Raw genomic sequence first — 22,209 nt, forward strand, 5'->3', positions numbered from 1 at the left:
GGTGTGGGAACAGTGGCCTCTTACGACTGAAAATTTGCCGCAAAATGCCCACTGATGCTCCGTTTGGCTGGGGGCTAGCAGCAAGGCAGCATAAAGCACCTGGCTCTAGCTGCTCATACGGCCTGGAGAATTGTCGGGTCCGTGGCCGCGCATGCGTACGGCGGCCTGAAGCGCGCGGGCCACGCACTGACCCGGCTTTCAAAATAGCGTACCCCCTTTGGTCGGCTCGTGTCCCCCAAACCCTGCCAAAGTTCCCCCTGCCCGCGGATTGGCCTCCCCCGACTCTGGAAGCACTGGACTGAGTCCGCAGCCGCCACGCCGAGTTCCCGACAGGTAAGATCAGTGATCTTCAAAGTCGGGGGCGCAACCCGCGGGTGGGTCGTGGGCGTGTGTCGGAAGGGTCACAGAGCCGTCCATCGCAGCGCTCGCAATTGCATAAATTTGTGCGCAACAGCCGGCTTTTAACTATGCCGGCTGCGAGCGCCCTTTTTACCATATAAAAAATATGCGGCCACACTGTGCATGCGCACCGATGAGTATTTGGTAAAAAGTCCGCTCACAGCCGGCATAGTTAAAAGCCGGCTGCTGCTCGGTCTGCCCGGTTCGGAAGTGCTCGGTTCTTCTGAATGAAATTAAGGTCGAGTTCCCGCCTGGTGACCAGCACCATCGGACTCACCCGCAGAGATCCAGCACCATGGACTCCACCTCGGAAGTCGCCTGTATCTACAGCGCGCTCATCCTGCACGACGACGAGCTCACTGTCACCGAAGACAAACAAATGCCCTGTTTAAAACAGCTGGTGTGGCCATTGAACCTTTCTGGCCGAGTCTATTTGCCAAGGCATTGGCTAACATTGACGTCAATAGTCTGGTGTGCAACGTTGGTGCTGGTAGCAGTGACCCAGCTGCTGCAGCAGTTGTTTCCTCCATTTCCCCTGTTGCTGCTGAAGAGAAAAAGGAAGAGAAGAAACAGGAAGAATCTGAAGAGTCTGATGATGACATGGGCTTTGGCCTTTTTGATGAAACGTGATGTGCAACAACATTGTTACAATTTACAAAAAATAAATAAAAATTGAATATAAAAGCTGGCTGCTGCAGCTGAAGACCGCGAATTTATGCTATTGGTGACACAGAAGATTTTTTAAAAATTCTCCGTAATCTTCCTGCGTGAGGGAGGCAGAGAGCAGGTCACAGCCCCCGAACTTCGCCATCACGTGCTTTGGGCGATATTGCGATTCCTCCATTTTGTCAGCAGCAAACAAAGTAAGAGAATGTGGTGGGTCGCGAAGTTCGGCCGGAGTGGGTCGCGAAGTTTGGTCGGCGTGGGTCGTGAAGGTCGACCAGCGTGGGTCCCGAAGGTCGGCCGGCATGAGTCCCGAAGGTTGGCCAGTTGGTAAAAATGAGTCCCCGGAAAAAAAGTTATAAAAACACTGGGTAAGACCATGAGAGACCCAAGCTGTCGGGAACTCGGCCGGTCGGTGGCAGAGCATTTGGGGGTGGGCCTCAGGCAACATCTTGAGGCCGTCGATACGGCACGCGGCGTACTCCTACAGTACGCTGTTTTGGAGGGTGCGGAGCATCGCAAAAGCAGCACGGGGAAACGGGGATTCTCCGGCCGATTGCCGTACACGATTTCGGCGTCGGCGACCGGAAAATCACCCCCCAGCATTTTGAAGATAATATAGAGTAACAAACAGTGATTACTACTATTCTCACATTGGGTGAGATTTTCTTGGAAATCATCAAAGGCCGATGACAGGTGGGGAATTGAGACCATCGACGACAGTGGTGGTTTTTCCCACTGTAGAGTGTGAAACTGAGTTTAAAAAAAGTTCATGTACAGATTGAAATACTGTATCGCTGGTGGGGCAGCCTATGATTCATGCACCATGCCTTCATCTCAGTGCTGCAATAATCTGGGCACCACAATTAAAGACCGCTCCAGTGCACAGCAGCCATACTTCGCGGGTCACCGGGAAGTGATGGCTGCCAAGAAATCCACCTGAGTTTTTGGACGCCTATGTGAACAGTCTGCTTGTGCTGTAGAGGCCTATGCTGTATGTGGTGGTATGATTAGCATAGCTGGCTGCCATTGGTGCAGGACACCGGCTTACCATTGGCCCTGGCCGATCATGTGCCTCTCGACCGATTGGTTGAGACCAGTCATGTGACAGCTCCCCGATTGGTCGAGAGGCTGAGTTAATCCTGCCTCCAGGGCGGGGTATAAATACCCAGTACTTCCGGCGGTCGTCCATATATTGTAATCGACCGCAGGGCTAACATCTAGCTGATTAAAGCCATACTTTTGTTCAGCAACTCGTCTCGCGTTCAATTGATGGTACATCAATTTAATCACCTAGAACTTTGAAGATGGAGCTCCGGATCAAGCCCAAATGCCTCCGCATCAGCCCGCAAACTCAGAACGCATAGGAAATCTTCAAACATTGGCTGGCGTGTTTCGATGGTTACCTGGCGACCGCAAGCAGCCCCCCCACCATGGCACAGAAGCTTCATATTCTCCATTCCAGCGTGGGCATGGCGGCCTACGCGATGATAGGGGAAGAAAAAGATTACCACGCGGCCATGGATAAGCTGAAAGGACAGTTTCTTAAGCCTGTAAACCGAGTGTTCGCCCGACATCTGCTGGCTACCAGACAACAGCTCCCCGGTGAGTCCTTAGACGATTTTTACCAGGCCCTCGCTGTCCTGGGGAGGAATTGCACCTTCCTCCAAGTTTCAGCCCCTGAGCACATGCAACTTTTGATTAGAGATGCTTACGTGGCTGGGATGCAGTCTGCCGCTATCCGCCAGCGGATGCTGGAAAAAGACGACCTCAGCCTAACTGAGGCACGGACTCTCTCCACCTCCCTGGAGGTCGCCGACTTAAACGCCCGCGCCTATGTCCCCAGCTGCGCTGCAGCGCCCTGCGCCTCCTGGCATGCTTCCCCACCGCCATCCGCCGCTCCCGGCCCCCCTCAGGCCTGCGCCACGGGACGCCCTGACAAGTCCGCGGGGCCCCGCTGCTAATTCTGTGGGCTTGCCAAACACTCCCGCCCACGCTGCCTGGCCCGTTCCGCCCTTTGTAAGAGCTGCGGGAAGAAGGGCCATTTTTCGTCGGTCTGCCAGTCCAAATTGATCGGTGTTGTGCCGCGCAGCGACTGGGGAACCCCCCCTCCGGGCCTTTCCGGGCCCTTCCAGCGCACCGCGCCAATCTCGCCCGCCCCACGGGTCCCTGCACCCGGCCTGCGCGCCTCTCTGCCCCTGCTCTCAGCCGCTCCGATCGGCCCGCCGGCACCGCTAACCCCGCCCCCAGAAACCACGAGGGCCCCGCGGGCCCCACCATCTTGGGCCCCGCGGGCCCCACCATCTTGGGCCCCGGACGCCATGTGCGGGTCCTGGGTGCCGCCATCTTGGGGCACCGACTCCACGTGCGGGTCCTGGGCGCCGCCATCTTGGGGCCCTGACTCCACGTGCGGATCCTGGGCACCGCCATCCTGGACTGGCACACAAGGTCCTGCCAGCACCCACTCGGCCGCCGCCGCCGACTATGGATCTTCTCCACGGCTCGCGGCCATTCAGCTCGACCAGTCACGTCCACACACGCTCGCCAAAACGACAACGCTAATCCACCTCAACGGCCACGAGACGGGCTGCCTGCTGGACTCCGGGAGCACGGAAAGCTTCGTACACCCTGACACGGTAAGACGCTGCGCGCTCCCTGTCCACCCTGTAAAACACAAAATCGGGTTAGCCTCAGGTTCGCACTCCATCCGCATCACCTGGTGGTGCATCGCGGACCTCACGGTCCAAGGGAAGGTTTTTAAAAATTATAAACTCCTTGTCCTCCCCGACCTTTGCGCACCGGCACTCCTAGGACTGGACTTCCAGTGCAACCTGCAGAGCTTGACCTTCCAATTCGGCGGCCCTATACCCCCCCACACTGTCTGCAGCCTCGCGTCCCTCAAAGTGGACCCCGCCTCCTTGTTTGCTAATCTCACCCCCGATTGCAAACCCGTCGCGACCCGGAGCAGACGGTACAGCACCCAGGACCGGACCTTCATCAGGTCCGAGGTCCAAAGGTTGCTGACGGAAGGGGTCATCGAGGCCAGCAACAGTCCCTGGCGAGCCCAAGTGCTGGTGGTCCGGACTGCGGAGAAAAACCGGATGGTCATTGACTACAGCCAGACCATCAACCGGTTTACGCAACTGGACGCGTATCCTCTCCCCCGTATTTCCGCCATGGTAAACGAGATTGCGAAATACAAAGTCTTCTCCACTGTGGACCTCAAGTCCGCCTATCACCAGCTCCCCATCCGTGCGAGTGACCGCAAGTACACCGCGTTCGAGGCTGATGAGCGCCTCTACCACTTCCTCAGGGTTCGATTCGGTGTCACAAATGGGGTCTCGGTCTTCCAACGGGAGATGGACCGAATGGTTGACAAGTACGGATTGCGGGCTACCTTCCCGTACCTCGATAATGTCACCATCTGCGGCCACGACCAGCAGGACCATGACACCAACCTCCGAAAATTCCTCCAAACCGCAAAACTCCTTAACCTAACTTACAATAAGGATAAGTGCGTTTTTAGCACCGACTGTCTAGCCATCCTCGGCTACGTAGTGCGTAACGGAGTGATAGGCCCCGACCCCGAACGCATGCGCCCCCTGATGGAACTCCCTCTCCCCAATACCCTCAAATCCCTCAAACGCTGCCTGGGTTTCTTTGCTTACTACGCCCAATGGGTTCCCAATTACGCCGACAAGGCCCGGGACTCATTCAGTCCACGACCTTCCCGCCGTCGTCAGAGGCCTGCCAGGCCTTTAGCCGCATGAAAGCGGACATCGCAAAGGCCACGATGCGCGCCATCGACGAGTCCCTCCCCTTCCAGGTTGAGAGCGACGCATCAGAAGTAGCTCTGGCGGCCACCCTGAACCAAGCGGGCAGACCCGTGGCCTTCTTCTCCAGAACCCTCCAGGCTTCCGAACTCCGCCACTCCTCAGTGGAAAAGGAAGCCCAGGCCATAGTCGAAGCTGTGCGACATTGGAGGCACTATTTGGCCGGCAGGAGGTTTACTCTCCTCACAGACCAACGGTCAGTGGCCTTCATGTTCGATAATGCACAGAGGGGCAAGATTAAGAACGACAAGATCTTACGGTGGCGGATCGAGTTGTCCACGTACAACTACGATATCTTGTATCGTCCCGGGAAGCTCAATGAGCCTCCTGATGCCCTGTCTTGCGGTACTTGCGCCAGCGCGCAGATAGACCTCCTCCGCTCCCTCCACGCGGACCTCTGCCATCCAGGGGTGACCCGTTTCTACCATTTCATAAAGGCCCGCAACCAGCACTTCTCCATCGAGGAAGTCAGGACAGTAACCCGTGACTGCCACATCTGCGCAGAGTGCAATCCGCACTTCTACCGCACCGAGCGTGCGCATCTGATCAAAGCATCCCGCCCCTTCGAACGTCTCAGCATTGACTTCAAGGGGCCCCTTCCCTCTAGCAACCGCAACATTTACTTCCTGACGGTAATCGATGAATACTCCCGCTTCCCCTTCGCCATTCCCTGCCCCGACATGACCACATCGACCGTCATTAAGGCCCTCCTCTCCATCTTCTCCCTGTTCGGCTACCCCGCGTACATACATAGCGATCGGGGGTCCTCATTTATGAGTGACGAGCTGCGTCAATTCCTGCTCAACGGGGGCATTGTCTCTAGCAGGATGACCAGCTGTAACCCTCAGGGTAACGGACAGGTCGAGCGGGAGAATGGTACCATCTGGAAGACCATACTACTGGCCCTCCGGTCCAGAGATCTCCCGATTTCCCGATGGCAAGAGGTTATTCCCGATGCCCTACATTCTATCCTCTCACTCCTCTGTACCACAACAAATCAGACACCTCATGTCTTCTTGTTTTCCCCAGGAAGTCGTCCTCCGGATCCCCTCTCCTGACGTGGCTGGCCGGCCCCGGACCCATCTTGCTCCGGAAGCATGTGCGGGTGCACAAGTCCGACCCGTTGGTGGAACAAGTCCAGTTACTCCACGCTAACCTGCAGTATGCGTACGTGGAGTACCCCGACGGTCGGCAGGACACGGTCTCCCTCCAGGACCCGGCACCCGCCGGCGTGCGGCCCTCCCCCCCTTCACCACAGAACCCCCCCCTGTTCTTTTTCCCCCAGCGCTCCACCCAGGCCACCCCTCCCCCATCCATGGCGTCTCCACCACTAGCCCGGGTTACGGAGACAGTTCAAGGACCATCGCTCCCGGAGTCCAGGACATCAGCGGAACCACCACCATCGGCTGAACCAACGTCACCAACTCCACTGCGGCGGTCTGCCAGGATGTCACGGGCAACGGAAAGGCTGATCGAGTCCATTTAACTTTCAACACCACCATGGACCTTGTATGGACAATATGTACTGTTGTTAAATGTCTGGGCCAGTGGGTAGCCAAGGATACTTTTTTTTCCTTCTCTCACTACTACTCATACCACCAGTTTCCCCCCTCCCCCCCAGCTCTCGTTGACACCCCCCCCCCCCCCCCCCGGCTTCTTTCTCCGCAAGGGGTGAAGGTGGTGGTATGATTAGCACAGCTGCCTGCCATTGGTGCAGAACACCGGCTTACCATTGGCCCTGGTCGATCATGTGCCTCTCGACCGATTGGTTGAGACCAGTCATGTGACGGCTCCCCGATTGGTCGAGAGGCTGAGTTAACCCCGCCTCCAGAGCGGGGTATAAATACCCAGTACTCCCAGCGGTCGTCCATATACTGTAATCGACCGCAGGGCTAACATCTAGCTGATTAAAGCCATACTTTTGTACAGCAACTCGTCTCGCGTTCAATTGATGGTACATCACTGTACCCGCGCTCAGGAATAAAATCAGCCGGCAAGGTAACAAATCCAGCATGAAAAGTCGTGTCAGCAATGATCTGCACTAATGCCCTGCAGAGGAGGACATCCATTCAGTGCAGTAAGAGGATAAATTGTCTCCTTCATTCTGCCAGGATAAATCACTCTTTTCATCACTCTCAACTCACACATCTATCACACATCCACAGGTATTTCACTCAGTGCCAGCTCAAGAGACACCACCACTCGCTCTCCCATACACATGTTCATCTCCAATGTGGGTCGCATTCTCATCACCACTCATCATTCACACATGCAAGGCATCCTTATCATCTACCCTGTCATACGTCCTGCTTGCATTCGCTCCATCTGTCTTCAAGCAGGAAAAGTTGGCTCACAACAACAAGGAGAGATCCAAGATTGACAGAGGGACTGACTGAGCTGAAGGTCCTCATGAACTTTGAGGACAGAGCCATCCAGCTGGCCGGGGAGGACGACGACTGCTCCTGTGCTGATAGTGAGGTCAGTGGCGATAAATAAATGACGAGCCAGCACTGCAAAATCCATAGACAACAATACTGAGAGTCATGTCTCCTGTTTCTCAGGCCCTCGCCATGCACTAATGGACTCTCCTTTCTTTCATAGACACATCTGGGAAGCAGCTGAGGAATTCCACCAGCCTGGTGCTCGAAGTCACCCCTGACAGCAGCACAGAGAATGGATTTACAGACCCAGACATAGAACTATCACAGTGCTCACCCACACCCACCACCAGTACAGGGATACACACCCTGGTGGGACCTCGTTCTAGAATAGCCTTGTGGTCACTATCTGGTGCACCCATCGCATTTTCAGATCTGCAGCAGGCGGAGGCAGGGCCATCCAAGGTGCTGGCACCTGAAGGATTGCTGGAGGCCAGGAATGAATCCCAGTGAGATGATGTGTCTCTGGACTTGGTCATGCCTCAGTTGTTAGAGTTCCAAAGACAAGGGAAGGAAAATCAAGGAAGGATATTTTATACTGTCCTTGGATTGAAAGGCTGATTCTTGGTTAAAATAATCAAAACCCAATTTCCCCACATTCTTGATCTTTCTCTACTTCACGTAGTAATTGCTTTTATTCCCTTAAGCTATGCAATGGATCTGTCACATTGGAAATTTAAGTTTATGAATCTGTCACTTTATTTTCCTGTTGTTTTTTTAGAAGAACATTTTGGAATATGTCTGTCTTATGTCTGAGGTGATTGTGCCAACACTCCAGCACAATGAGGTCAACATAGCTAGGGCAGGCACCGTGGAGACCTTGGGGCATAATGTTTGACCTGTTCTGCTGCAGGACATACACTCCATGGTGCAGGCACTTGTTGGCATTGATCAGTGCCAATGTCAGAGGATGGTGGGGCCCCTTGACCTCACGTCAGCTACCCCTCTATCCCAAGGAGGAAGACAGGGGCCCTCGGGCACCCATGGGAAGGAGGATCTGCTGGTCCAGTTTGGATTGGTGTAATCCCGAGAAATAGTATTCCCACACTTCCAGTCTGGATTGAGGAATAGTGTAACACGCTTCAAGAATTCACAAAGAGCTATTGAGGACTGAATCCATTATTAAAACTGTCAGGTTATCAGCATGTTTTTCCATTGAGGTGAAGTAAATAGGTGCAAGGAATATGAACATACGAAATGAACAGCAAGTAAAAATCCAGCTGGTCCCTCAGTCTGTTGTACACCATGATTGTCAAAACTCCTGAAAAATCACTGAGATCAACTGGAGGAGTTAGAAAAGTAGAAACTCACAGCACAGAAAACTATCTTTCAACTTTGTGCTGACTCTTTGTTAGAACAATCCAAACCCAATTTTCTATATTCCTGACCGTCCTCTACTTCAGTTGTAATTGCTTTTCTTCCCTTAAGCTATGCAATGAATCTGGAAATTTAAGTTTATGAAGCTGTCACTTTATTTTCCTATTTTCTTTGGGAGAACATTTTGGAATATGTATATATTTGTGTTCTGTAAGATATTACGCAGAATTTTAACTGTCAAATAGGGGTGGGTTTGGCTGCTGGGGGGAAGGGAGTGTCATTAAATTCACAAAAAGAGACGGATGGTCAGGAACTTAACATGAACCCATCCACTTTGGGTTTGGTCTAGGTGGGTTTGTAGATGGGGAGAAGACCTCTGTGTAGCCTGTGGGTAAATTATTATAATACTCAAACAGCCAATTTTGCTTTAATTTAACGCAGCATTGAGGCTTTAATTTCCCAGCTTCTCCACAACTCATCAGGATCAACCTGACATGTGCACAATGGGTAGTGTCCCTTCAGTGAAATTGACAGTTTGAGAAACCTGCAAACAGCAAAACTGAACATCTGCTGTCTTGCTTAGGTAAGAGGCTTTTGGTCCCAAGACTTCTGAAAGTGTGCTCTTTGACGATTTGCCACACCATCTCCCTGCCTCTCTGATTGGCAGAGAACATGAAAACAGGATGCGAATTACACTATTGAGTTAAAGAGCCATGGCAAAGCCCACTTCCATTAAAAATGGGTTTGTTCCCCACTGCTGGCCGCCTTCACTTTATTCAGCATTTTTGCATCCTGTTTAGCACTGGTCATTTTTTTTACTTTTTTAATAGAATGGTATTTTTATGCGAGTTACCATTAGTCATTAAAATCAGTCAACTATTTCAGGGTGTACTAGCTGGATGGATAAAGAACTGGCTTGGCAACAGGAGACAGAGAGTAGTGGTGGAAGGGAGTGTCTCAAAATGGAGAAAGGTGACTAGTGGTGTTCCACAGGGATCCGTGCTCGGACCACTGTTGTTTGTGATAGCCAGAAATGATCTGGATGAAGGTATAGGTGGTCTGATTAGCAAGTTTGCAGATGATACTAAGGTTGGTGGAGTTGCAGATAGCGAGGAGGACTGTCAGAGAATACAGCAACATATAGATAGATTGGAGAGTTGGGCAGAGAAATGGCAGATGGAGTTCAATCCAGGCAAATGCAAGGTGATGCATTTTGGAAGATCTAATTCAAGAGCGGACAATACAGTCAATGGAAGAGTCCTGGGGAAAATTGATGTACAGAGAGATCTGGGAGTTAAGGTCCATCGTACCCTGAAGGTGACAACGCAGGTCGATAGAGTGGTGAAGAAGGCATACAGCATGCTTGCCTTCATCGGATGGGGTATTGAGTACAAGAGTCGGCAGGTCATGTTACCGTTGTATAGGACTTTGGTTAGGCCACACGTGCAATTCTGGTCGCCACATTACCGGAAGGATGTGGATGCTTTGGAGAGGGTGCAGTGGAGGTTCACCAGGATGTTGCCTGGTATGGAGGGTGCTAGCTATGAAGAAAGGTTGAGTAGATTAGGATTGTTTTCTTTGGAAAGACGGAGGTGAGGGGGGACCTGATTGAGGTCTACAAAATTATGAGAGGTATGGACAGGGTGGATAGCAACAAGCTTTTTCCAAGAGTGGGGGTGTCAATTACAAGGGGTCACGATTTCAAGGTGAGAGGGGGAAAGTTTAAGGGAGATGTGCGTGGAAAGTTTTTTACGTGTGCCTGGAACGCTTTGCCAGCGGAGGTGGTAGAGGCGGGCACGATAGCATCATTTAAGATGCATCTAGACAGATATATGAACGGGTGGGGAACAGAGGGAAGTAGATCCTTGGAAAATAGGCGACAGGTTTAGATAAAGGATCTGGATCGGCGCAGGCTGGGAGGGCTGAAGGGCCTGTTCCTGTGCTGTAATTTTCTTTGTTCTTTGTTCTTATTTCCATTTAAAGGGAAAATAATTGGAAATTGACACATTTAGTACTATTAATTATTTATATATGTAATATTCCAAGTAACATACTTTAACATTTAATTCCTCAGTTACTACTCAATGAGACAAATGTAGAGGAAGATGCAAAATTGAAAAAATCTGTGCTTTACGCAAATCCAGTTGATCCAGCAAATTGGATTGGACTAAGGAAATCTTCTCCCCTTCTGGTATACCTTAAGGTATGATTTTTCCACAAATTGCCGAACTGAATTGTTTTATGTTCTAGAATTTATTGAAGAAAACAAAAGGATCAAGGAATTAATTTGAATTTGAAATCAGCATAGAAATTATGCCCCAGGTGGACCATGATCCTTCAGCATTGATTTATGCACAACATGGTCTATATTAAAACAAACGACTGCTTGCATTATTGAGTCAAAATATGCATACCAACACCTGAAAAATACTTTAAAAACAGTAGATAAATGCAAAATTTATTAATGATCAGTGAGAGTGATGATTGTTGCATGAAATGTTTGTGATCAAACCCTGACTTTTACAAAGAATGCTGATGCGGAATATTTATATCATGTTGCCATGCCATTTACAACAAACACTGTGAGTCCCAGAAATTGATACACTGGCGTTGATCGGTGTCAGATAACAATTTAACCATTTGGCATTTAGCACTGAAAGATTCTCCTCGGTCTACTCAGTTCATGATTTCCAGCTTTTTCTGTTTTTATTTCAGATTTCCAGCATTCATGTTATTTTCCTTTTGTGTTAATGTATACTCCGAATAATATGCTTGTTTATTTGAACTGAAAACAATTAAATTATCAAATTAATTGACTTAAGAAAGAAGGAATTTAGTGTTTTCTGAGATTATTCATCAGATTTTGCTTTTGCTGTTGGGGAGGATTTAAACTAATGTGGCGGGGGATGGGAATTGATGCAGGAAGTCGGAGGGAAGTAAACTGGGGCCAGAAACAAAAAACATAAGGGGGAAAGTGTTAGGCAGAGAAGCCGTAGTCAAAAATCAAAAAGGGCCACAGTACAGGGTACAGTTACTGAGGAGAGTGTGAAAAGGAAGGTGGCCAATGCAGGATTGAGGGTGTTGGACCTAAATGCGTGCAGTATACGGAACAGGGTAAATGAGCTTGTTGCGCACATGGAAGTTGGCTGGTACAATATTGTGGGCATCACAGAGACGTGGCTGCAAGGGGATCAGGGCTAGGATCTAAATATCCAAGGATATATGTCCTATCGAAAGGACAAGCAGATGGGCAAAGGGGGCAGGGTTGCATTGTTAGTAAGGAATGAAGTTAAATCGATAGCAAGAAGTAGGATAAGAAGGCATAGAATCTCTGTGGATAGAGTTGAGGAATCGCAAAGGTAAAGAGACCCTATTGGGAGTTATGTACTGGCCCCCTTGCAGTAGTCAGGATGTGGGGCAGAAAATAAATCAGGAGATAGAAAAGCATGTAAAAAAAGGAATATTAAAATAATCATGGGGGACTTCAATATGCAGATGGACTGGGAAAATCATGTTGGTAGTGGATCCTAAGAAATGGAATTTGTGGAATGTCTAAGAGATGGTTTTTTGGAGCAGCTGATGACAGAGCCGACTAGGGAACAGGCAATTCTGGATTTGGTGATGTGTAATGAGGCAGACTTTCTAAGGAAACTTAAGGTGAAGGAACCCTTTGGGAGCAGTGACCACAATATGTTAGAATTTACCCTGCAGTTTGAAAGGGAGAAGCTGCAATCGGATGTAAAGGTATTACAATTAAATAAGGGTAACTATAAAGACATGTGAGAGGAGCTGGCCAGAGTTAATTGGAAAAGGAGCCCAGCAGGGAAGACAGTAGGAATGCAATGGCAGGGGTTTTTGAGGGTTATTAAGGGGGCACAACATAATTCAACCCAAGGAGGAGGAAACATGGTAAGGGGAGGACAAGGCATCCATGGCTGACAAGGATGTCAAGGACAGCATAAAGGCTAAAGAAAAATAATACAAAGTGGTGAGGATTAGTGGGAAACCAGAGGATTGGGAAGCCTTTAAAAGCGAGCAAAGTACAACTTAAAAAGAATAGAACATAGAACATTACAGCCCAGTACGGGTCCTTCGGCCCTCGATGTTGTGCCGACCTGTGAAACCATCTGAAGCCTATCTGACCTACACTATTCTATTTTCATCCACATGTCTATCCAGTGACCACTTAAATGCCCTTAAAGTTGGTGAGTCTACTACTGTTGCAGGCAGGGCATTCCACACCCCTACTACTCTCTGAGTAAAGAAACTGCCTCTGACATCTGTCCTATATCTATCACCCCTCAATTTAAAGCTATGTCCCCTCATGTTGGTCATCACCATCCGAGCAAAGAGACTCTCACTGTACACCCTATCTAACCCTCTGACTATCTTATATATCTCTATTAAGTCACCTCTCAGCCTTCTCCTCTCTAACGAAAACAACCTCAAGTCCCTGAGCCTTTCCTCGTAAGACCTTCCCTCCATACCAAGCAACATCCTAGTAAATCTCCTCTGAACCCTTTCCAAAGCTTCCACATCCTTCCTATAATGTGGTGACCAGAACTGCCCGCAGTACTCCAGGAGCAGCCGCACCAGAGTTATGTACAGCTGCAGCATGACCTTGTGGCTCCGAAACTCAATCCTCCTACTGATAAAGGCTAGCACACCATATGCCTTCTTAACAGCCCTATTAACCTGGGTGGCAACTTTCAGGGATTTATGTACCTGGATGCCGAGATCTCTCTGTTCATCTACACTACCAAGAATCTTGCCATTAGCCCAGTACTCTGCATTCCTGTTACTCCTTCCAAAGTGAACCACCTCACACTTTTCCGCATTAAACTCCATCTGCCACCTCTCAGCCCAGCTCTGCAGCTTATCCATGTCCCTCTGTATCCTATAATATCCTTCAGCACTATCCACAACTCCACCGACCTTCGTGTCATCTGCAAATTTACTAACCCATCCTTCTACACCCTCTTCCAGGTCATTTATAAAAATGACAAACAGCAGTGGCCCCAAAACAGATCCTTGCGGTACACCACTAGTAACTGAACTCCAGGATGAACATTTGCCATCAACCACCACCCTCTGCCTTCTTTCAGCTAGCCAATTACTGATCCAAACCGCTAAATCACCTTCAATCCCATACTTCCTTATTTTCTGCACTAGCCTACCGTGGGGAACCTTATCAAACACCTTACTGAAATCCATATCCACCACATCAACCGCTTTACCCTCATCCACCTGTTTGGTCACCTTCTCAAAAAACTCAATAAGGTTTGTGAGGCATGACCTACCCTTCACAAAACCGTGTTGAGTATCGCTAATCAACTTGTTCTTTTCAAGATGATTATAAACCCTATCTCTTATAACCTTTTCCAACATTTTACCCACAACTGAAGTAAGGCTCACAGGTCTATAATTACCAGGGTTGTCTCTACTCCCCTTCTTGAACAAGGGGACAACATTTGCTATCCTCCAGTCTTCCGGCACTATTCCTGTCGGCAAAGACGACATAAAGATCAAGGACAAAGGCTCTGCAATCTCCTTCCTGGCTTCCCAGAGAATCCTAGGGTAAATCCCATCTGGCCCAGGGGACTTATCTATTTTTACACTTTCCAAAATTGCTAACACCTCCTCCTTGTGAACCTCAATTCCATCTAGCCTGTTCGACGGAACCTGAGTATTCTCCTCGACAATATTGTCTTTCTCCAGTGTAAACACTGACGAAAAATACCCATTTAACGCTTCCCCTATCTCCTCTGATTCCACACACAACTTTCCACTACTATCCTTGATTGGCACTAATCTTACTCTAGTCATTCTTTTGTTCCTGAAATACCTATAGAAAGCCTTAGGGTTTTCCTTGATCCTATCCGCCAATGACTTTTCGTGTCCTCTCCTCGCTCTTCTTAACTCTCCCTTTAGGTCCTTCCTAGCTAACTTGTAACTCTCAAGTGCCCTAACTGAGCCTTCATGTCTCATCCTAACATAAGCCTTTTTCTTCCTCTTGACAAGTGCTTCAACTTCCTTAGTAAACCACGGTTCCCTTGCTCGACAACTTCCTCCCTGCCTGACAGGTACATACTTATCAAGGACACGCAGTAGCTGTTCCTTGAAAAAGCTCCACATTTCGATTGTACCCATCCCCTGCAGTTTCCTTCCCCATCCTATACATCCTAAATCTTGCCGAATAGCATCATAATTGCCTTTCCCCCAGCTATAATTCTTGCCTTGCGGTATATACCTATCCCTGCCCATTGCTAAAGTAAACATAACCGAATTGTGATCACTATCACCAAAGTGCTCACCTACATCTAAATCTAACACCTGGTCGGGTTCATTACCCAGTACCAAATCCAATGTGGCTTCGCCCCTTGTTGGCCTGTCTACATACTGTGTCAGAAAACCCTCCTGTACACACTGCACAAAAACTGACCCATCTATAGTACTCGAACTATAGTATTTCCAGTCAATATTTGGAAAGTTAAAGTCCCCCATAACAACTACCCTGTTATTCTCGCTCCTGTCGAGAATCATCTTTGCAATCCTTTCCTCCACATCTCTGGAACTATTCGGAGGTCTATAGACAACTCCCAACAGGATGACCTCTCCTCTCCTGTTCCTAACCTCGGCCCATACTACCTCAGTAGATGAGTCCTCAAACGTCCTTTCTACCGCCGTAATACTTTCCTTGATTAACAGCCCTGCCCTCTTTTACCATCTTCTCTGTTCTTACAGAAACATCTAAATCCTGGAACCTGCAAACACCATTCCTGTCCCTGCTCTACCCATGTCTCCGAAATCGCCACAACATCGAGATCCCAGGTACCAACCCATGCTGCAAGCTCACCCACCTTATTCCGGATGCTCTTGGCGTTGAAGTAGACACACTTCAAACCAGCGTCTTGCTTACCGGTGCCCTCTTTCGAACTTTTAACCCTATTCCTGACCTCACTACTCTCAACATCCTGTACACTGGGACTACAATTTAGGTTCCTATCCCCCTGCTGAATTAGTTTAAACCCACCCGAAGAGCACAAGCAAATCTCCCGCCCAGGATATTGGTACCCCTCTGGTTCAGGTGAAGACCATACTGTTTGTAGAGGTCCCACCTACCCCAGAATGAGCCCCAAGTATCCAGGAAACCAAAACCCTCCCTCTTGCACCATCCCTGTAGCCACGTGTTCAACTCCTCTCTCTCCTTATTTCTCATTTCGCTAGCACGTGGCACGGGTAACAACCCAGAGATAACAACTCTGTTTGTTCTAGCTCTCAGCTTCCACCCTAGCTCCCTGAATTTCTGTCTCAAATCCCCATCTCTCTTCCTACCTATGTCGTTGGTGTCTATGTGGACCACGACTTGGGGCTGCTCCCCCTTAAGGATCCCAAAAACACGATCAGAGACATCACGAACCCTGGCACCTGGGAGGCAACACACCAACCGTGAGTCTCTTTCGTTCCCACAGAACCTCCTGTCTGTTCCTCTAACTATGGAGTCCCCAATGACAAGTGCTCTGTTCCTCTTCTCCCTTCCCTTCTGAGCAACAGGGACAGACTCTGTGCCAGAGACCTGTGCCCCATTGCTTACCCCTGGAGAGTCGTCCCCTGCAACAGTATCCAAAACGGTATACTTGTTATAGAGGGGAATGGCCACAGGGGATCCCTGCATTGCTTGCCGGTTCCCTCTCCCTCCCCTGACGGTAACCCATCTACCTTCTTCTTTTACCTGTGGTGTGACTACCTCCCTATAACTCATCTCAATAACCCCCTCCACCTCCCGAATGATCCGAAGTTCATCCAGCTCCAGGTCCCTAACGCGGTTCTCGAGGAGCTGGAGTTGGGTGCATTTCCCACAGATGTAGTCAGCAGGGACACTCGAGGTGACCCTTTCTTCCCACATTCTGCAGGAGGAACATTCAACTGCCCTTGCCTCCATTCCACTGAACTAACTTCCCAACTACTGAAAACTTTTTTAAAAACTTGTTAGTTTAGCAATCCGAAGGACAGAACTTTTTTTTTTGGTTGGAGGAGGAGGATGGGTGGGAGACACTACGTAAGTAGTGTTTCGGGTAAAGCTGTCACTCGAGAACAGCCCCTTCACAAACCACCTTCAACTTACGCTGACCGTACTGCACGTATGCAAATCTCCCCGGAACAGCCAATCAGAAGCTCTGCTCTGCTGCCCTCTGCTGGATGATTGCCTTCACTCGAACTCCTCGGGTCACTTGCGCAGGTACACCTTCAACTTACGTTGGCCGCACTGCACGTATACAAATCTCCCCAGAACAGCCAATCAGAAGCTCTGCTCTGCTGCCCTCTGCAGGATGGCAATAAGGGGGGAGAAGATGAAGTATGAGTATTACTAGCTAGTAACATAAAGGAAGATAGGAAGAGATTTTGCAATACATAAAATGTAAGAGAGAGGCAAAAATAGACATTGGACCACTAGAAAATGTGGCTGGAGAAGTAATAATAGGAAACATGGAAATGGCAGGTGAACTGAATAGTTACTTTGCATCAGTCTTCACGGTGGAAGACACCAGTGGGATGCCAGAGCTCCAGGAGAACCAGGGGGCAGAGGTGAGTGCAGTGACCATTACTAAGGAGAAGGTTCTGGGGGAACTGAAAGGTCTGAAGGTGGATAAGTCACCTGGACCGGGTGGACTATACCCCAGGACCTAAATGAGATAGCTGAGGAAATTGTGGAGGCATTAGTGATGGTCTTTCAGGAATCTCTGGAGACAGGTAACACCACTGTTTAAGAAGGGAGGGAGGCAGAAGTCGGGAAATTATAGGCCAGTTAGCCTGACTTCGGTCATTGGTAAGATTTCAGAGTCTGTTATTAAAGAAGAGATCGCGAATCACTTGGAAGTGCATGGTAAAATAGGACTGAGTCAGCACGGCTTTGTCAAAGGTAGGTCATGTCTGAAAAATCGGTTAGAGTTCTTTGAGGAGGTAACAAGGAAGTTGATTTATTTAGATTTCCAGAAGGCCTTTGGCAAGGTGCCGCATCGGAGACTGTTAAATAAGTTAAGAGCCCATGGTGTTCAGGGTAAGATCCTGGCATGGATAGAGAATTGGCTGACTGGCAGAAGGCAGCGAGTGGGGATAAAAGGGTCTTTTTCAGGATGGCAGCCAGTGACTAGTGATGTGCCTCAGGGGTCTGTGCTGGGATCGTAACCTCTGTGGCACAGGCCAACCTTGTCGTCAGTAACTGCTCTCTACTCTGCAAACCCCAGGGCGCAATCCTCAAAGATGGTGAGGACTCTGATATCTGAAACAACGTCACCCACTTGGGCCCTTTCCTGTCTATAATGGGCCTACTTTTCCTGTGGGGACAGAGAAGGGGCATTTTGAGTGTCACGCTTGGTGCATCAGGTGGGGGGCGTCTATGGCAGGTGGCATGTGTGGATATCATTTCTGGACATGGAGGAGATTTTCTGGTGGGTGCCAGGGTGTGCTAGGGCACAAGTGCGGTGATATGCTTTGGAGGTGAAGGGTGCGAGGTGCCAGCCGCAGAATTTTCTTTTTTGTGGGGGGGAGGGGGTGTGGAGGTCAGGCGGGTGACAGGCGGGAATGATGCCAGGGGCCTGGCATTAACTTACTCTTGCCCGAACTGACGACCGCTGCCACTGTCTCCCATGGCATTGGCGGTCCTGTTGCTGGTCCTCCCACAAGGTGTCCTGTCTCGCCTCCCCGATATCCAGTAGCCAGGCTACTTCGGCATTCCCGAAGTGTGGAGCAGGTCTTCGTGGTGCCATGGCCTTGTGCTGCCTGAGAGTTAGGTAGGAGGGAGCGTTTATGAGCAGCTCCCACTTGTTAGTGGGGAGCTGCCGTTGCGTGGTCGCAGCGACTCAACTGGCGGGACAGCCAGTTCCGCCATGAAGCTCGTGGGGGATCCTTTTCGGCACATGCTGTTAAATACGGGCCACGGTCTCATTGGCTCGGCCATTGGGAAGAACCCGGGAAGTCGTGCCGGATATGACACTCAGAACCTTTCCCGTTAAATCGCGCTCCATAACTCTGTTAGATTCAAGATTGTTATGGAAAAGGACAACACTGGGCCTGAAATCAAAGTCCTAACCTGAGCGGAGGCCGATTTTAATAAAATCAGATAAGGGACTGGATTCGGTGGTTCCCCAGCCTTGTGTTTCTCAATGGTGGAATTCTGTACTACCGCTGCTTATCAAAGGGATTTCCCATTGAAGCCACCCCACCCAGCAGGGAAATCCACGGACAGCGTGAAAAGTGAATCATAACGCCTGGAGAATTCTGGTCATAATTTGATCAGAGCGGACTGGGAGCTGACACGTTTAGGTAAATCTCTGACTGAACAATGGGACGCATTCAAGAAAGAAAGAGGGAGAGTACAGAGCCAACATGTTCCAACAAAGAAAAAGGTGTGATTAACAACGCCGATGAACCCTGGACATTGAGTCACATATAGCACTGGATAAGAGAAAAAAGGTTATGTCAGATATCGAGGGCTCAAAACAGCAGAATCTTCTTGTGGCACTGGGTGGCGGTCGTCCTGGTGACACTGCCTGCGCTGACAGCACTGTCACTGCCTCCCATACAGCACTGCTTGCCCTCTGCTGACCCTCCGACCTCCTCAGAGGTACAGGGTAAGCCGTCGAGATAGGTCGGCAACTCCGAATCGTCTCCTTGGTAACATTCCTGTATGCTGACTGGGCTGTGCTCTGCGGGATCGGTTTAAGTGCTGATCCCCTGGTTAGTGGGGAGCTGCCAGGCACAGTTCAGGTGAATCAGCTGGTGGGTAAGTCATTGCCTGCGTGAAGCACGTGGGTCATCATTACCGACCCTAATTGCCGTTAGTTACCAGTAGCGCTCTCGCCAGGTCAGCCGTCATGAAACACCATGCAATTCCTGCTCGCTACTACACTTTGAAACTTTTCCATATGATTGCACCTGAGAATAGCAAGTCAAATTTTATTCGAGATTTTTAAAAATGTGTTTGTGTATTTACATTTGTTTATCCTGTGCTTTTGCTGCCCGAAAGTAGCATAAAGCCTATTCTCCATTTAGAGTCATTCAATTAACATAATAAGACCATAAGACATAGGAGCAGAATTAGGCCACTTGGGCCTTAATAAGTGAAATTTGGATTCAATCAAAACCTGGAATTAAAAGTCCAATGATGACCATGAAACTATTGTCGATTGTTGTAAAACCACATCTGTTTCACAAATGTCCTTTGGGGAAGGAAACCATAAGACATAGGAGCAGTATTAGGCCACTCGGCCCATCGAATCTACTCTGCCATTCAATCATAGCTGACATTTTCTCATCCACATTCTCCTGCCTTCTCCCCATAACCCCTGATCCCCCTATTAATCAAGAACATAGCTATCTCTGCCTTAAAGACACCCAGTGAATTGGCCTCCACAGCCTTCTGCGGCAAAGAGTTCCACTGATTCACCACCCCCTGGCTGAAGAAATTCCACCTCATCTCTGTTTTAAAGGATCGTCCCTTTAGTCTGAGATGGTGTCCTCTGGTTCTAGTTTTTCCTACAAGTGGAAACATCCTCGCCACGACCACTCTATCCAGGCCTCGCAGTATCCTCAAAGTTTCAATAAGATCCCCCCTCATTCTTCTACACTCCAACGAGTACAGACACAGAGTCCTCAACCGTTCCTCGTACAACAAGCTCTTCATTCGTGGGATTATTCCTGTGAACCTCCTCTGGGCCCTTTCCAGGACCAGCACATTCTTCCTTAGATACAGGGTCCAAAACTGCTCACAATACTCCAAATGGGGTCTGACCAGAGCCTAATATGGCCTTAGAATGGGGTCACCCTCCGCCACCCAAGAGAACACCTCGGAGGAGTCCACCATTGAGGTGTCACAGCTCACCCTCCACCAGTGCGGATACTCACCTTGGTGGGTGATACTAGTGGACTGTTTTCTGGGTCACAATCTGCTGAGCACAACACAATTTTGTGATGCAGATCAGGTGGAGGCAGGAGCATTCAAGGGCTTCAGCAGTCAGAGGTCTGCTGGACCCCAAGCCTTAGTTGAGTCCCAGTAAGATGTGAGCCTCTGGGTAAGGTTGTAACGTTATCCTGAGCTGATGCAGATGCTAGGGCACGGCTGTGACATTCAGGAGGACATGTCAGGGACACTCCAGCAGGCGCATAGCCGATTGGAGGAGTCTGAAATGCTCCGGGTGCAAGAGATTGTGCCAGCAATGCGTGGCATCAAGCAAGGCAGCACTGCTAGTGTGGCAACCGCAGTGAAAAGCCTGCAGCACATGGTCAGCGTCAAGAGTGGTGTGCCCAAGATATGACTCAGTTTGTGACGACCGTCCGACGGGCAGGCCAGACCCTGGCAGCCACCTGTCCTCCATCCTCTGGCTGCTCCCGCTGCTCCTCCCCAGGCTTGTCCTCCACTCCTCCTGGTCTGACACTCATCCTCCACAGGCAAGGCTGCATGTCCCTCCTCCTTTTCCAGCACATCACCCCACTGCTGTGCCACATTATGGTGGACACAGCAGGCCGCCACCAACCGGGAGACCCTCTGGGGTCTACTGCAGTGCACCAATAGAGCGGTCCATGTATCAGAACTGCATTTTCAGCAGTTTCTTGACAGCACGGGTGGCAGCTTGGGCCTCGTTATATCAGGTTTCCGCCTCGGTTTCCGGACTCCACACTGGCATCATCAGCCATGACCTCAGCGGGGGAAGCGGCACGGTGGCGAAGTGGTTAGCAATGCTGCCTCATGGTGCCGAGGATCCGGGTTCAATTCTGGCCCTGGGTCACTGTTCGTGTGGAATTTGTACATTCTCCCCATATCTGCATGGGTCTCACCCCCACAACCCAAAGATGTGCAGCATTGGTAGATTGGCCACGTTAAATTGCCCATGAATTTTTAAAAATTACCTCTGTGGATACCCCTTATAAAGAGCCAACCCATCATCCTTGGGTGGTCCTCAAAGATGCCAGGGATCTCTGTGTGTCCCAGGATGTAGCTGTCATGCAGGCTCATTGGAAAGCGTGCACACACGTGCATGATCCGGAGGTGGTGGTCACACAAAAGCTGAAAATTCAGGGGTGAAACCCCTTCCTATTGATGAAATACACTCTCTGATGCTCCAGTACACGCAAGGCGACATGGATGCCATCAATTATCCTCTGGGCCTGGGGCATCCGGTGATGTCAGAGAATCCTGCAGCCTGGGAAACTTGATAGGCTTCGTCCAGTTCAAGGTTAATATAGTTTGCTACACGGGCATACAGGAGATCCATGACTTCACAGATGCACTTGTGGGCTGTGACTTGGGAAATACCCCACGAGTCCCCACTCGAGCCCCGGAATGAACCCGTTGCTTAAAGGTTCAGGGCTGCAGTGATGATCATGGCCACCAGGAGTGGGTATCCCCGTCTTCCACAGGGTGCCAAGTCCGCGAGGGCATGGCACAGGTGTCACACTGTCTCTTTGTTGAGACAAAGTCTCCTGTAGCACATGCTGTCCATCATCTCCTCGAAAGAGCAACGATCCCTGAACATCTTGGCTGCCATTGCTGGCATCCCCTT

The 22,209-nt window shown here is 49.9% G+C and overlaps 1 protein-coding gene and 1 pseudogene across 1 annotated transcript in view; both read left to right on the forward strand.

The window, feature by feature from the left end:
* The window catches only part of LOC119972907 (piezo-type mechanosensitive ion channel component 2-like), a 1,374,210-nt gene that overhangs the window by 1,002,199 nt on the left and 349,802 nt on the right, over positions 1-22,209 (forward strand). Inside the window, 1 exon segment of the mRNA XM_038810453.1 lies at positions 10,725-10,853. Within this exon segment, the coding sequence (XP_038666381.1) occupies positions 10,725-10,853 (129 nt within the window).
* LOC119972349 lies at positions 684-1,029 on the forward strand (annotated as a pseudogene).

The sequence above is a fragment of the Scyliorhinus canicula genome, chromosome 10, assembly GCF_902713615.1.
Source record: "Scyliorhinus canicula chromosome 10, sScyCan1.1, whole genome shotgun sequence".
Lineage (NCBI taxonomy): Eukaryota > Metazoa > Chordata > Chondrichthyes > Carcharhiniformes > Scyliorhinidae > Scyliorhinus > Scyliorhinus canicula.